Below are 16911 nucleotides of genomic sequence, written 5' to 3' on the forward strand. Positions count from 1 at the left end.
GCCAGGAGGCAACTGGTAACCCTCATACTTCAAGAAATAGGCTAATGATTCTAGAAAGTAGACCATACATCTCTGCTATGTAGTGATAAGGAATAACTAGTGGGTATGGGATATGATGCAAGAATCTTTGGGCCATGCCAAAAGGATAGCTGCTCTCTTTTATTCAATACAGTCTGAGCTAGTCAGTCAGCCAATCAACTATCATAATTCACTATATAGAAACTGGAGGTAAAAAACACCCTACTGTTCTGTCTTTGGAGAGATTATTTGTAGACCCAAGAGTGTTATATAGTTAGCACCCCTTTTTTAAAGTTTGTGCCCAAAGGTAATACGTCTGTTATCATGTATATACGTAGTTGTAAGTAACTTTAAATGTGAACATCGTAGGAGCAGACCATCTTCAAGAGGGGAGGGGAATGAACATGACTCAATCCAAGAGAAGTTTTTTCAACCACGCTTTTTGCAAGTGCCGGAAAACAAAATGACCGTTGAAGAGGGACGATTTTGCAGAATTGACTTCAAAGTAAGACAGATATTCGTACAATGTTTCAAGACAATTAAAACTGTTGATAATTACTACAGGTGGCCCCTGACTTGCAACGTGATTGGTTCCTGGGGAAGTGTCACAAGTCGGGGGCGTCGTAACTCGAACCCTCATTTACGATAGGTGTCATGTGCTGTCATAAATGCAGGCCGAGGACATAAGTTGGGGGGTTTCGGCCCCTTCCGCACATACAAAAATGGTTGTAAGTGCGGAGGGGTCGCAACTCGGGCGGTCGCATCTCAGGGGTTTCCTGTATATGATACATATAGGTGTCACTGTAGCTTAGAGACCAAGGGTATGTCTACACTTGCAGCCTAATTCGAAATAGGGATGCAAATGTACGCATTCGAAATTGCAAATCAAGCCCAGGATCTAAATATCCCGGGCTTAATTTGCATGTTAACGGCAGGGCGTCTTTTTTTTTTTTTTTTTTTTAAATTGACAAGCCTGGAATAACTGCCCACATCTACACGCGGCAGTGAAACAGGCATTCGAAATAAAGCCCTAGTTCGAAATACCTGTTATGCCTCCTGCAATGAGGTTTAACAGGTATTTCGAACTAGGGCTTTATTTTGAATGCCCGTTTCTTTGCCGCATGTAGACGCGGGTAGTTATTCTGTGCTTGTCAATTTAAAAAAAAAAAAAGGTGCTCGGCCGGGAACGTGCAAATCAAGTGCAAGATATTTAGATCCCGGGCTTGATTTGCAATTTCAAATGCCTACATTTGCAGCCCTATTTTGAATTAGGCTGCAAGTGTAGACATGCCCCTAGATCCTAATGAATAGGAGTGCTCCCTGTCCAATATTACTGGCTCTGAGAGTACAGTATCTGTTCCAAACACGGGCATTGGTAAAGCCTAGTAATGAGAAAATAGTGTCTGGCAAACTTCACATTAGCCTGATGAAATTTGACTGACAAGCCATTTTGTCCCTCTCACACTAGGAATTATGAGATAATGGACAAAGCTGTGTATGCTCTGTAAATATGAATCATCACCACACTCCAAGAAGACTTTTTAAATACTACTGCCATAAGTTAGGGCTATACTTCAGGAAGGCACTTAAGTAGGTGCTTTAATGCTTTGATGAATAGGGCCCTAATTGACTTCTATGAGATGTAATTAGATGCTTAAGTGTGCTGCAGATAATGCTAGGTTCCTGAAGTAGGCCCTAGTAACTTGTCACCTACGAGCACTTGCAGCCCTCTTTGAAGCTAGAAATGTCACCTAGATTGAGCACAGAGGGCATCTGCTCATAGAAAAGGCTATTTTTGAAAAATAAAATGTTTTAACAAATTTCTTAATAAAGTGAAATGTGCAGAAGAGTTGTACTTCCACACAATTCTTCGAACAATTAGACTTCTGTTACCTAATAAGGAAAGTTAGTTCTTGTGTGGATGGCAACTTTGAATGCAAACACATCGTGTGTCGACCCTAACTTTTTTCTGATTCTGTAAGTGTAAAACTGGAAGAGGCATCAAGAGAAGTAGAGGAATTTAAAGTAATTGTCTCCTGAGTTTGACATAATCTCTGACTCCTGAGTATGAAAGGCAGTTCTTAATCTCGTTAACTGTCTGGGGTATGTCTACACTAGCCCCCTAGTTTGATCTAGGGAGGCTAATGAGGGCAACCAAAATTGCAAATGAAGCACGGGATTTAAATATCCCGCGCTTCATTAGCATGTTCCCGGCAGGTCGCCATTTTAGAAATTGACTAGCTCGAAGTAACTGCCTGCGTCTACATGCAGCAGTGAAACGGGATTCCGAATTAAAGCCCTAAATCGAATTAGCTGTTATTCCTCCTGGAATGAGGTTTACCAGCTAATTCGATTTAGGGCTTTAATTCGGAATCCCTTTTCACTGCTGTGTGTAGACAGCAGGCCTACTGAATTTCTAAAATGGCGACCTGCCGAGAACATGCTAATGAAGCGCAGGATATTTAAATCCCGCGCTTCATCCCTAGATCGAACTAGGGGGCTAGTGTAGACATACCCTTGGAAACTAAGTAATTTGGAGGGCCATGGACAGATGAAGTTAAGCATGTTCCATTACTATAGTATTGTATTTCATGATAGATACAATTGCTTCAAAATGTGGCCTTATTGCAGACCCTCTCAAGCTATGTCTACACAGCAGCGTTATTTTGGAATAACTGACATTATTCCAAAATAACAAAGAGCATATCTACACTATAAGCCTTTATTTTAAAACAATGTCGAGCTAGAGGACTTCTTACTCCGATGCATGGTAACCCTCACTTCACGAGGAGTACAGGAAGTCAAAGGAAGAGTATTCTTCCTTCAACTTCCTGCTGCGTAGACAGCGCCAAAAAATGAATTAAGCTATTTCGACTTCAGCTACAGAATTGACATAGCTGAAGTTGCGTAGCTTAATTCAACATTAGCCCTGCTGCATAGATGTACCCTCAGAGACTAAGATAAATGCCTTCTATGGTGACAAGTATCAGAGGAGTAGTTGTGTTAGTCTGTATCTGCAAAAACAATGAGGTCAAGGAGTCCTGTGTCACCTTAAAGATTAACAGATTTATTTGGGCATAAGCTTTCGTGGGCAAAAATTCACTTCATATGACGAAGTAGGTTTTTGCCCACGAAAACTTGTGCCCAAATAAATCTGTTTAATCATTAAGGTGCCACAAGACTCCTTCTTTTTAAGATAAAATGGTAGACTTGCTGCTGGGAATGTACACTCACCACAAACCCCACTGGTTGAAATAGGACTTCATCAGTCATTAAGAACAACACTGGTTTGTGCGAGCAGATTCCATTGTTTTATAAAGTTCATGTCACCAAATCCACCATACTACTCCATAAGCTTCATATTTTATATCAACCAACTTTTTAAAATTCAAAACCAGTCTTGGTTGGAAGTTCCCAGGACATTTCTGAAGCAGGGAGGGGCACAGATGTTTTTTAGATGCCCACATTCATAACTACAGTATCCTAAGACTGTGTTTGCTCATGGCTATGGGTTTTTTCCCCCCACTTCACAGGTCAGCGGGTTACCAGCTCCAGATCTGGTATGGTATTTAAATGGAAGGTTGGTCCACCCAGATGACTTTCATAAAATGATAGTGTCTGAAAAGGGCTTCCACTCACTCATTTTTGAAGTAGTCAGAGGCTCTGACGCAGGGACGTATGAATGTATAGCCTCCAATCGTGCTGGAGAAGCCTCCTTTACAGTACAACTGGATGTAGCTGGTAAGAGAGATGACGGTGTGTGTCCAAAAGTGTACTAATGCCTTTGCCCATGTGTCTGAAAGACATTTACAAACTTATCAAGATGTCTGCTTTTAGTCTTGGACTCTTCGGCTTCATAATATCCAGGTTTAAGAACTATAATGCCAAACTCTTTACAGCAAATGTGAGGTTTGGGGGTGGTGGGGATAGAACTTTGGAAAATCCAACCCTAGTTTTTCAGCATTCACCTAGTGTTGCTCCCTCTGAAATCAATGTGAAAACTCCCATTGTCTTCAATGGGAGCAGGGTTAAGGCAGTGCTGAGAATTCTTGAAAATTCCACCTTGGGTGTTTATTTCATTAGCTGCATATATGGGAACTGCTAAATTCTTGTGTTTTTATAAAACGTAGAGCTATGAATATCCATACCAAGAACTCACTTTTCAATGTTATTTATAAATTAAATAACATTTGAACATGTTGAAGGAAAAGATCTCTTTACCTCTCCTAAGACAAATGTGCATTCCAGACAAGACAAGTGGTGAAATTCTAGCCCTGCTAAAGCAATAGCAAAGTTCTCATTGGGTGCAATCCTAGCTCTACTGAAATCAAAGATGCTTTGGGCTCACTTAAGTCCCAATCATGAAAAGAAAAAAAAGTTATCCACATGATTAGTTTCTTTTTACTCGTGCAAAAATTCTTGCTGAGCACTGAGCTCAGTGGCCTTATTTTCATGAGCATGAATTACTGCTTTCTTCATTTGTGTGGGCTTGTAAGTGCACTAAAAGCAGTTCTGTCTGTGATTCCACCGATGTCACACTTTAATATTTTCCCATTAACTTATGCTCAGCAAAAATTGATCACGGCTTATTTGGTTCCACTGGGTAACCCTATCCCTACTTCCTTGCAAATAAGTAATAAGAAGAGCTGAAATGCACTTTCTTACATTCCCTTGCTGGGCAAAGTTTTTCTGATGTAACATTCAAACACATGGTCTAATATCTTCTTCTAACATCACAAACTGCTGGATGAGTAGTATAAAACCATTAGCTTCAAGAAACCAGAAAGCAAGTAACTTGGTTGGGAAACTTAAGAATTTTGCTTATGAATTCCTTCCCAGTGCATATACTGCTGGCAAGATTCAAACTTCAGCATGCACAGGGCCTTCATTTGCTTTCACATGGTAATGGTGAAAGCTGGTACAATTCCCTTACCTGTTTGTCTCACATGGAGTTAAATCAGATCTGCGTTTTGCTCTCTATCTGGACTATCTGGGGCCTACTGCATGAGTGCTTATGCTAGGGTAAGGAGAAGGCCCACTGACAGTGGGAGGAGGGCAAAAGGAGCAACTGCCCTGGGGCCTGGTGATACAAAAGGGCTGGTAGCAGTGGCAGCAGCTGGAGCCCCAGGACCTTTAAACTGCTGCTGGAGCACCTCACTGCACTCTCTGGCCAGCGCTGAGGGCTGCCTAACTACAGCCCCTCCCCTGCTGCCCGAAGTCCCGCTCCTTCCGGTCCCCTCGCCTTACCTCTGGTCCTGGCGAGGCTGTCAGCCCCACTGGTAAGGAGACTTTGGGATGTGGAGATAAACTTGCAGGGGTCTGTTGTCAAAGTCATATTTAAGGGGCATGTGAGCAGATGCTGGAGGGTGTTACCAAAAGTGCCAAAAAAAACCAAAAAACTTATCCTCCAGAAAATGAAGCTTCTGTACTCCTGAATTAATGTGTTCAGATAGGGGTTTAATGTCATTTAATTTATGCATGCTGACTTCACACCTTTAGTTAATTCATATTAACTTTAATGAATATCTTCATGTAGACAAGCTCTAAGAATTCATAAGATGTAGCTTGTCAAATTCTATACTGAAGTTGGACTGTGATCCTGAGAGAGGATGCACCTACTACCATCCTTATGCCATAGAGTCCCAGAGAAGGCCTCTAGGGGTACATCTACACACCAGGGCTAAAGCCAAAATAAGCTACGCAACTTGAGCTATGTCAATAGAGAAGCTTAAGTTGAAATAGCTTATTTCAGCTTTTGGCACTGTCTACTCAGCAGGAAGTCCAAGAAAAAGCACTCTTCCTCTGACTTCCCTTACTCCTCAGAAAATGAGGGTTACAGGAGTTGGAGTAAGAAGTCCTCCAGGTCAACATTATGTAGAAATAATTGCCTGCTGTGTAGATGTGGACCAAGTTATTTCGGAATAACATCAGTTATTTCAAAATAACACTGCTGTGTAGATGTACCCTAGGAGACTCCATACATCAGCATATGCACCCATGGATAGATTCCTTTGGGGATTGAAAAACAAAATCAGAAGTTATCTACTACAAACTTCTCTCTTCTCCTTTATAACTTAGCAAAAGAACATCAGAAAGCTCCAACCTTTATCTTCAAACCACAGAGCAAAAAAGTTTACGAAGGGGATTCAGCCAGACTGGAATGTCAGATTTCTGCCATTCCTACACCGCGGATTTACTGGAAAAGAAACAATGAGATGCTACAATATAATACGGACCGAATAAGGTATGTGACTAATAAACAGGCCAGAGGTGTATCAAAAAATAATAACTAGTATATGAAATACAAACAAAGATACAGCATATGCACTTGCCAGGTGGCAGTGTCTGTAGCTAGTGAACAGCAAACATGTTGAATGGTTTGGCTGAGAGTCACTTCCACTATTATGAAGATTTTTCACTTGAGTAAAGGGAAAGAGAGCTCCCTCTGAACTCTTCGTTTATAAATATACACGCCCAAAATGCACAACTTGCTCACTGGCAAACACGGATTTAAGACCGAAATACTTTAATGTTTGCCTGTTGGGGGTGCTATACAAACAGAGATGACAAAAGAGCCCTGATCCTGACTTAGGGCCTTTAGGTGCTACCATTGTACAAATAATTAACTCATCAAAGAATAGCAGTTACACTTGTTGAGTATAATCCAGTGCATTCACTTTCCATTCACTTTTGATCTCTAATCCCCTGCAGAAATGGTTTATTGCTTCCTCCGTGAAAGTCATTCCTCAAGTCAACTTATTTCCTTTCCCCTCATGCACTGAAAACAAATTTTAATCTTTCAGTTTGTTCTATGATAACCCTGGAAAGATTTGCCTCCTAATCCATTACGTAAACAAGAAAGATGCTGGTTGGTACACAGTATCTGCAGTCAACGAAGCAGGAGTGGCCACATGCCACTGCAGACTGGATGTCGCAAGTAAGTGTATAAATGCCAAATTAGAACGTGTTTTGAGCTAATGTGATGGGTAGGAATGGGACTTCCCCCTCATTCAGAACAAATTTGAGCACGGATCCATTCAAATTGCAAGGACTAGATGGACATGTGCTCCCAAATATACTATCAGACATGCAGTACCCCATAAATAACAACTAAAAGCAGCCAAAGAAATGTCTTCTTAACATAGCACCCAAATACAATGAGGATGGGGGATTTACAAATTGCAGATATTCTATCACCACCACTCTTTGTGCACTTTTGGTTTTAACTATCCCAATTCCCTTGGTATACAGTGAAGAGAGACTATGATCCCCCTCCAACTTCTGTTTGAGATCTGCGGCTTGCAGTTAAGCTCTTCCTCAAGGGCCTATTCAAGGGCCTATTCTAGGGCCTATCACCTGTGGCCCGTGAGACATTTTGTTTACTGTTTCCCATGTGCTGGGTTGCCAGATTCCGCTGTTTTCTATTCACATCGTTTTTTTCCTACCCATATTACTAAAGTGACGTGCACGTAAAGCAAGGGCCCATGAAGTGAGTTGTGTGCTGACTGCACACAACATTGACTGTGAGAGCCATACATTCCCTCTGCATCCAATCAAAGTGCTGCTGCGGTTCAATCGGCACATCCTGTAAACTCTAGATGTGCAAGCGTAGTTAGCAAAACTAGCCTATCCTGGGAGACCTTCTTGGTTATGACAATCTTGCAGCCCACTGAGATGAAGGAGGGCCACTCATGCAGCCCACTCACTAGCTTAGGCTGTCTATGATTGGCCTATTCAGTTGTACAAAGGAAATCATTAACTGACCTGGCATGCTGTAGCTCCGCCTGCTCTCTTGGGACTTGAACAATCCACCGTAGTGAAGCATCTCTTGGTCTGTTTCAGCTCACACATACAAGCCAGTTCCAACCCCCAAGCAGTTGAAGGTTCGACCGACTTTTAGCAAATACTTGGCATTCAATAGTAAAGGACTGGATGTGAAACCAGCTTTCTCACCAGAAGGAGAGTTTGAACGGCTGGCTGCTCAGTCTGGACTGTATGAAAGTGATGAACTTTAATGTGAAAAGAGGAGGCAAATGCACTTATGTCAAAGACCCATATCATAACTCCACATATATGCAGTTCAGTGGCAAGCTGCTCTAACTAGCAAACATACCTACATATTTTTATTTATAATTTGACTCTTGCACATATTTTCTGCTGTTCTTATTTACCAACGTAGTACTCTGTATGGATTGGTGAATGTAGCAGACAATGCTCAAATATTGTACTTTAACTGTAAAGCCTAAAAAACACAGGCAGATGGTGATGATGAAAGCATAGATTTAACTACATCTATGCTCGGTTACAAGGAAAAATATTTTTATTTGTACTGCTTTTTTTCATATCACCCCATTCCCAGTAACACAACTTTGTGCTGCCTGAATACTAAAACCAAATAGATTTTAATGTTTTTATGTGGGTTTATGCCAAATGCAAATAAAGTTCTAAATATACAAGTTGTGACTATTGTGATTTATTAAATCAGGAATTTTAGATGTTCAGTATCAGACAGCTGCTAGGTTTGTAAGGATGGACATTTTTTTATCATCCCCACAAAACTCTAGCTTTTCTTGTCAATACAAAATATCTCAATACCAGATGATAAATAAAGCTGCAAACACAATATTTGTGAACATTTGTTCAAATGAAAGGTTTTCAGTATTCACATCCCTTCATTTGTTTTCCTTGAATATAAATAAATAGTGTGGTCACAAGAATGTTTGTGGAACACAGCAGTCTCACGGATTCGTGTACCTTTTAACTCAGGGTGGGCAAAGAGCCTGCCACAGGCTGGATCTGGCCCGCCAAGCGTCTTTGATGGGGGGGGAGGAGTTTTGCATGCTCCCCGCTCCTAGGCCAATCAGGACTTGGGGGTGGGGAGCGTGTGAAGTCTCTTGCATCCTGTCCCCGCCCTGCCAGGGGCATGCAGCAGCTAGAGCTAGAGAGCAGCTAGAGCGGCTGTTAAACAGCCGGCATGTCTCTCTAGCTGCTGCACACTCTTGGGGGGGAGGGGGGCAAGGAGACATTGCATGCTCCCCTGCCCCTAGGCCCTGAGTGACCTGGGGGGAAAGAGAGCACATGAAGTCTCCTCCCACTAGGTGCATTAGAGGGAACCACCAACTGTTTTAAAACAGCTGGGCTGTGTCTAGACTGGCCAGTTTTTCTGGAAAATCAGCCGCTTTTCCGGAAAAATTTGCCAGCTGTCTACACTGGCCGCTTGAATTTCCGCACAAGCACTGACTTCCTACTGTAAGAAATCAGTGCTTCTTGTGGAAATACTATTCTGCTCCTGTTCGGGCAAAAGTCCTTTTTGCACAAGCTTTTGCACAAAAGGGCCAGCGTAGACAGCTCAGATTTGTTTTCCGCAAAAAAGCCCTGATGGCGAAAATGGCGATTGGGGCTTTTTTGCGGAAAAGCGCGTCTAGATTGGCACGGACGCTTTTCCGCAAAAAGTGCTTTTGCAGAAAAGCATCCATGCCAATCTAGACACTCTGTTCCGAAAATGCTTTTAACAGAAAACTTTTCCGTTAAAAGCATTTCCGGAAAATCATGCCATCTAGACGCAGCCCTGGTGTTTCTCTCAAGTGACGAGGGGAAATCTTCTCCTGCTTCTCTACCCCAGGCCAATCAGGGAGGGGAGGAAGCACAAGAAGACTCCTGAAATTTCTGAAGTGGTCCCCTTTTAAAAATTATTGCCCACCCCTGTTTTAACTGCAGGTTAGAATGTTAATGTAAAGTATTTGGCGGTTATCGTGAAACCTGTTTTCCTACTATCTGTTTTTCAAATTTCTGTTGCCCAAAAAAGAAGCAGAAATAATACCATGTGACCTGAATAATCATTCTCACACTCTGTAAATTGATAAGAAATAGCTGATTTCATACAGTTGTGGACTTAGGGTTGAAATGGGGTTGTCAACCTGCTCAGGTTTGCTAGGAGTCTCCCAGAATCCGGCTCTATCTCCTGGAGGCTATTGAAGCCAAACTGGAAGATTTTTATGCCACTACAAGTCTGGTGGTGCAGGGAGCGAAGGCAGGTTCCCTACCTGCTCTGGCCCCCAATGCCCTGTGATTCCTTGATGGGGGTCTCAGCACACTGCTGCTGTCCCAAACACCAATTCTGCAGCTCCCAATGGTCAGGAACTACAACCAATGGGAGCAGTGGGGTGAAGCCTACAGGTAAAGCAACACATGGTGCCTCCTGTACTTCCCACTGACTACTGGGATGTGCCTGCCACTTCCGAGAGCTGCGACGAGACAGGGCAGGCAGGAAGCCTGCCTTAGCCCTCATGCATTGCCAACCAGGATCTGCCTGTGGTAAGCACCACCCAGCCAGAGCCCATATCATTCATCCCCTGCCCTAGCCCTGAGCCCTCCCCATCCTGCACCCTCTCCAGCCCCAGGCTCAGGCCAGAGCTCCCTCTCATACTCTCAACCCCTTGGCCCAAGTCCAGAGCCCACTCCTGCACCTCAACACCCTGTCCATGCCTGATGAAAGTGAGTGAGGGTGGGAGAAACCAAGTGACAGAGGGAGGGGAACAGAGTGAGTGGGGTGGGGAAAGAGTGCTGGAGTCCGTGTGACTAAACAGTTGGCAACTCTAAGCCGAAACGTATTCCATATTCACAATTTGTTTTAAAAAAATCTCTGTTTCATGCCTAATGCACAAACAATAGTTTGACAAAGGGCAAGATTCAAACAAGCTTTTTAATAGCAGCTGTCTAAGGGGAAAAAAACTTTTCTTGAATCTACACACTAGAACTAGACTTCATCTGTTTAAAAGGAAATTTCAGAGTATGAACAATATTCAGTGGTAGTAGGTATATGGGGGAGGAAGCAATCCAAATTATACACCGCACAGAATCCATAGCAACCAGAAAGTATACACAGGGTGCTGTATGCCCAGTAGCCTTAAAGACCACCACACATGCTGCTACAACAGCACCACTGTACCTTTTTCTCCCCATCCCATTTGAATGGGTGCTCAAGTGATCCATTACTTTCTGTTCTGTCTTCATTGTGGCTGGCCAATTAGGGAACTAATCAAGTGTAGACCGGTGTACCCAAGACGTGGGTTGTTTTTATGTGGTTTTTGGGTTTGAGGAGAAAATTACATCTTTCTATGATTATTAGTTATTGTCATAGTTCCTGGAAGCCCCAGTCATGGATTTTCAAGTATCTAAAATGGTGTCACAAGGAGGAGAGAGAAAATTTGTTCTCCTTGGCCTCTGAGGATAGGACAAGAAGCGATGGGCTTAAATTGCAGTGAAGGAGGTTTAGGTTGGACATCAGGAAAAAGTTCCTAACTGTCAGAGTGGTTAAACGCTGAAATAATTGCCTAGGGAGGTTGTGGAATCTCCATCACTAGAGAGATTTAAGAGCAGGTTAGACAGACATCTATCAGGGATGGTCTAGACCAGATATGTCAAACTGCTGTTTGGTGAGCCGCTCAAAATATTTTGCAGCCCACCAGTACATTTTTTAAATAATGAAGTGCGGCCTGCTGGCCACTTGGAGCATGTGGCTGAGTGCCTGCTCACACCCGGCCAGGCCACTCTGCGCACGCGCTCAGGGCTGGCTGGGTGCTCTGCACTGGGTGCTTTAGCAGGTGCTCGCAGCTGGCTGCTGTGTTCACATCACCCCAGCACCTCAAGCGGCAACGTCGACTCTGGGACCCAGATATTAGGTTGGGAGGAGGGGCTGGGAGAGCCTGGCTCTGGGGAAGGCGGGAGGCATTAGGTGGGGGGGCATTAGGGTGGTGGGGGCTGGGAGTGCCTGGCCCTGGGGGGTAGGGGGAAAGCATTAGGTTGAGGAGGCTGGCTCTGGGGGAGCGGAAGGGGTTATTTTGTTAATATTTTGTTTTTTATTTATTCATTCCCAAATAAAATCACAAAATGTATATTAATGTTATATCAAATGTCCATTTTTTGCAATTGCATGAATAATTATATCTGTATGCAAAATCTCAAACTTACAAAGTATCTGAAATTTTCACAAAAGCCTGTTCTATTTGATTAACCATGGACTATACTTGTTAATTTCAACAAAACAAGTTATCTGTCATATAAAAAATTTAAAAGTACCTTCAATTTATATTTAAATTAAAAATTATGTAAAATTAATTTTAAAATTATTTAACATGAGCAAATAATTTTACACATCAAATTATTGTAATATTATAAAATATACCTAAAAGCCAGATGTCCGGTATTGGTGCCTTCTGCCCGGCACCTAAATTTTTGTTGTTGTTTGTTTGGGTTTTTTTGCTCAAAAAACCATCTGGGAACCCTAGGTGGCCCTGAAAACTATCAGTTTTCATTTATGCAGCCCTCAGTAAGCTTCGAGTTTGACACGCCTGTTTTAGACAGTATGTGATCCTGCTGTGAGGGCAGAGGACTGTACTCAGTGACCTCTCGAGGTCCGTTCCAGTTCCAGTGTCTCTGAGTCTATGACCAAACATGCTGTAAAAAGACCAAAAAAAGATAGTCCCAGGGAGTTCATAGTCTAACAAATAAACCATTTTTATCCAACTCTCTCACTGCAGAAAGATCTCTGCTGTATGCAAAAGTTTCAGAGGGGTTAGTCTGTAACAGGAAAAACTTAAAAAACAACAAATAGGTTAGCAGCACTTTAAAGACTAACAAAACATGTTTTGTTAGTCTTTAAAGTGCTGCTAAACTATTTGTTGTTTTTTAAGTTTTTGCTGTATGCAAGACATTGTTCATGACCAATTCTAAAAACACTGCCGTCTCTTGTTCTGTGTTTTATACAACACTTAGCACGATGGGCCTCTCTGGTCTGTAACAGGGGCTCCTAGGTGCTAACACAATACAAAAAATTAAAAATGAGCACAGCTATATATATGTAATTTCTCTTCTAGGCTAATAGATATTGTTTGTAGAGACATGCATGGATGCAAAATGTGTATCTGCATCTGTATCCACAAAAATGAGCGGCAGGTATCTGCAGTGACATCTGTGGACATGGATATCTGCAGAGATCTGCAAATTTGCAGGGTTCTTGACACAAATATATTGATATTCACAAAAATTAGCTGTGGCTATCCACATCTGGATACATGCAGATATAAAACATATCCATGGATTTGCAGGGGCCTAATTGTTTGACCTACTATAGCAAAATGAGATAGTGTACCAATCACTAAGGCTATGTCTACACTCGCAGCTTCTTGTGCAAGAATCTGCAGACGGTCCACACTGCCCGCCTGCTCTTGCGCAAGTAAATTTACAGTACGGCGTGGTAAGAGAGGGCTCCTTGCGCAAGAGCTACGCTCTTTTATAACAGGTGTAAGCCCTCTTGCGCAGGAGCTCTTGCGCAAGAGGGCAGTGTGGACGCTTGGCAGGGATTTCTTGCACAAGAAAGCCCTATGGCTAAAATGGCCATCAGAGCTTTCTTGTGCAAGAGAACGTCCACACTGCCATGGGCGGTTTTGCACAAAAGCACAGCTTTCACATGGCAGATGTTCTTATGCAAAAAGCCGCCAGTGTAGACATAGCCTAAGTGTTTTGTTGGAATATATTAAAAATAGGCAACAACCAATTCTTAGCTTTAGAACTGGAAGGGCTAGTTCTGCCAAACACTGCCGACAGCACACTAAACAAACAACCATGTTAATAGTGCTCTACTAGAATCAAAGATTGCCAAATGTGTAAAGCGTGTGTTTAACCACTTGAAGAAATTACAAACTGATTCTGTGTGTACTTTTGTGAAAAGGACAAGTCCAAAGCAATGGTTTGTATATTAAGAGTCCTTAGCTCTCACTGAAGTCCACTTGTGCTCTCTTCTCCCACCTCACAGGATTTTCATAAAACACCGGACCGTCTTGAAATTTAAAAAAGTCACCCACCAGGAATCCCACTAGGCCAAGAAATAGCAGGTCCTATGCTGAAGCTTGGTCCCTTCTGACCTTAAAAAACCCATATGCTTTATTCCTCTTTCTCTGTGATATCAAAAAATCAAAACGCACCTGGAAAACAACTGACAATCAGGTTTCATGCTATCAGTGATTCCTACTTCACTCATCAAAAGTAAATGATGGCTGAAGCAGGAAATTGATTTTATCAATTGCTATTAAACAAACACATTTATGCAATACAAATTCCTAGTACTGTATGTTGGTGCCTGAAAAACTTGCAAGAGAACGTGCTGATGTAGTGCATGTCAAGAGAAGACTGAGGGGGCACATGATAGCCGTTTTCAGGTATCTAAAAGGGTGTCATAAGGAGGAGGGAGAAAACTTGTTCATCTTGGCCTCTGAGGATAGAACAAGAAGCAATGGGCATAAACTGCAGCAAGGGAGGTTTAGGTTGGACATTAGGAAAAAGTTCCTAACTGTCAGGGTAGTTAAACACTGGAATAAATTGCCCAGGGAGGTTGTGGAATCCCCATCTCTGGAGATATTTAAGAGTAGGTTAGATAAATGTCTATCAGTGATGGTGTAGACAGTATTTGGTCCTGCCATGAGGGCAGGGGACTGGACTCGATGACCTCTCGAGGTCCCTTTCAGTCCTAGTATTCTATGCTTCTATGATATCAAATGGTGCTTATTTTTATGAATGCCCCAGAATACCAAGTATTTATTTTTAACTGAAGATTGATTATTTGGATTTGGCTAGAGCCCCAGGCCCTTTACGATTGCCATTGGAGCTCTGCACCACATGCTCCAGATCCCTGTGCTTCGTGCTCCAGCCTGCTCTGAGGGCCTACGAGGGGCACCCCACGGTCCAGGGAATGGCTGCCTCAGCACCGCCCCTTTTGCCTGAGGTCCTGCTGCTTCTGAGAGCGGGAAGCCAGACCCCCTGCACATATTGTCTAAGGGCTTGGGGTGGCTGTTGGCGTCTATGAGCTTATATCAAACTGAGAAAGCAGTTGTCTAGAAATAAAAGTTTTAAAATGGGCGAATTGTTGTGGAGTACAAGCCAGACAGGCCTTTCTGGTGGGGCACCCAGTATGAAACAAAAATTTCCAATTATACATTTTAATGTACTGTTCTCTATATAGATACGGGTGAACACTGGTGGCTTATTGCAGGATCTGTGTTTCTTGAGCACTTGGGCTAGCACACAGTGGTATATATCTCCACATGCCTAAGTGCACATCACAACATTTATTCTGCACATTGATGGAAAAAATTAGAGGGAATGCTGACCAGGACCCTGCATTCTGAAGTGCTTAAAATCATTGTTTAGAAAGTATTTAAATTAATAAAATACATTTTAAGTACCAGGGAGGTGTATATTTCCAATTGCTTTGTTTTTTATCTCAGTTGATTTTATTGTTTGATCCAGATTATGATACTGGTATTATTTCAATTTTACAATTAGGTAAACAGTAGAATCTTACCTTATGTAATAGCCACTGTAATTAAGTCACCTCTAGTGTGAGAGGACAGACAAGTAACATCCTGCCCAACATGGGAAATGGTGTCTAAAGGTGCTGTGAGTACTTCAACCTTGCAAGAAGTCTCAAGTGTCCTTTAAAACCCACAAAGAGCCTCATTTCTGTTTCATTTGAAGGATCCACAGCCAAAAAAGTACATAGCATTCAGTCTATCTACCTTGGCAGCAAGGACAGAGTGTCTGTGCTTTGATTTCCAAATGCAGCAGCACATGCTCAAAACAAGCCAGCATGACATTAAGACAGCAGAGTAAAGCTCATAACTAAACCATTCCTATAGGAGAAAACTACTGTAGTAGGGAGCAATTTCTTTCCATGCTTAACCAAACATGTCCTTAGGATGTAAGGGGGCCTCCCCATTACTATTAAAGGGGTGCCCCTATGTCCAATGGCAGCTGGGAGGGGGGAGATAGAATCATAGAATAATAGGACTGGATGGGACCTCAAGAGGTCATCAAGTCCAGCCCCTCCGCCCTCAAGGCAGGACCAAGCTCCGTCTACACCATCCCTGACAGATGTCTATCTAACCTGTTCTTAAATATCTCCAGAGAGGGAGATTCCACCACCTCCCTTGGCAATTTATTCCAATATTTGACCACCCTGACAGTTAGGAATTTTTTCCTAATGTCCAATCTAAACCTCCCCTGCTGCACTTTAAGCCCATTACTCCTTGTCCTGTCCTCAGAAACCAAGAGGAACAAATTTTCTCCTTCCTCCTTGTGACACCCTTTTAGATATTTGAAAACCGCTATCATGTCCCCCCTTAATCTTCTTTTTTCCAAACTAAACAAGCCCAGTTCGTGAAGCCTGGCTTCATAGGTCATGTTCTCTAAACCTTTAATCATTCTTAAATAAGATGATAGTTTAGAGATGGGATTTTATAAATCTTCAGCAATACACTAATGAAAGCAAATTTTAAACGAAAGTCCTGTAGATTAACTCACTCCGCTCCTCTGAGGCAGTGGGTTTTGCCCAGGAAAGCTCATGGTACTATATATTTGTTAGTCTCTAAGGTGCTACTGGACTACTCTTTCTTTACAATCAATCCAGAAACTGACGTTATCTAGCAGGGGTTGGCACACGCCAATGAAATGGCTTCATTACCACCTGACGGACTCTTTCACAGGTTCCCTGTTCTGCTAATCTGGCAGGCTGTTTATCCTCTGGGAGAAAGCAGAGCCACAGAATAGGGATACTAGGAAGAGGCAGACGGGTGGACATTAAAGACCAGGGGGTGCCCCAACATTTCAGGCGCCCTTGGCCGCTGCATACGCTGCGCATGGGCCAGGAGAGCCCTGAGCGTGACACTAAGACAAAGGGGGCTCTGAGGGAAGCCACCTCCAACCTGTGCAACCTGACCCCGGGGCTGCCCCGACTCCGCGCGGCTGGCGCCCCCGTACCTGTGTGGCTGAGGTCACGCCAGGGTCCTCCCCGCTGCGAGCCGCCAGCCCCCAGCCATCCTCGCCCGAGCGGGCCTACGA

The 16911-nt window shown here is 43.0% G+C and overlaps 1 protein-coding gene and 1 long non-coding RNA gene across 6 annotated transcripts in view; one reads left to right on the top strand and one right to left on the bottom strand.

Moving 5' to 3' along the window:
- Nucleotides 1-8033, top strand: part of MYOT (myotilin) — a 43697-nt gene extending 35664 nt beyond the window's left edge. For all 5 annotated transcript variants that reach the window (XM_075900459.1, XM_075900460.1, XM_006116011.4 and 2 more), the window contains 5 exons: nt 388-523; nt 3552-3759; nt 6097-6262; nt 6822-6955; nt 7861-8033. In XM_075900459.1, coding sequence (XP_075756574.1) covers nt 388-523; nt 3552-3759; nt 6097-6262; nt 6822-6955; nt 7861-8033 — 817 coding nt within the window. The remainder of the gene's footprint in view (nt 1-387; nt 524-3551; nt 3760-6096; nt 6263-6821; nt 6956-7860) is intronic.
- Nucleotides 1-16905, bottom strand: part of LOC142818737 (uncharacterized) — a 143551-nt gene extending 126646 nt beyond the window's left edge. Inside the window, exon 1 of the long non-coding RNA XR_012896376.1 lies at nt 16831-16905. This is a non-coding gene — a long non-coding RNA (uncharacterized LOC142818737). The remainder of the gene's footprint in view (nt 1-16830) is intronic.
- Nucleotides 16906-16911: the final 6 nt, after the last annotated feature.

This window comes from Pelodiscus sinensis, chromosome 17 (genome assembly GCF_049634645.1).
Source record: "Pelodiscus sinensis isolate JC-2024 chromosome 17, ASM4963464v1, whole genome shotgun sequence".
Classification (NCBI taxonomy): domain Eukaryota; kingdom Metazoa; phylum Chordata; order Testudines; family Trionychidae; genus Pelodiscus; species Pelodiscus sinensis.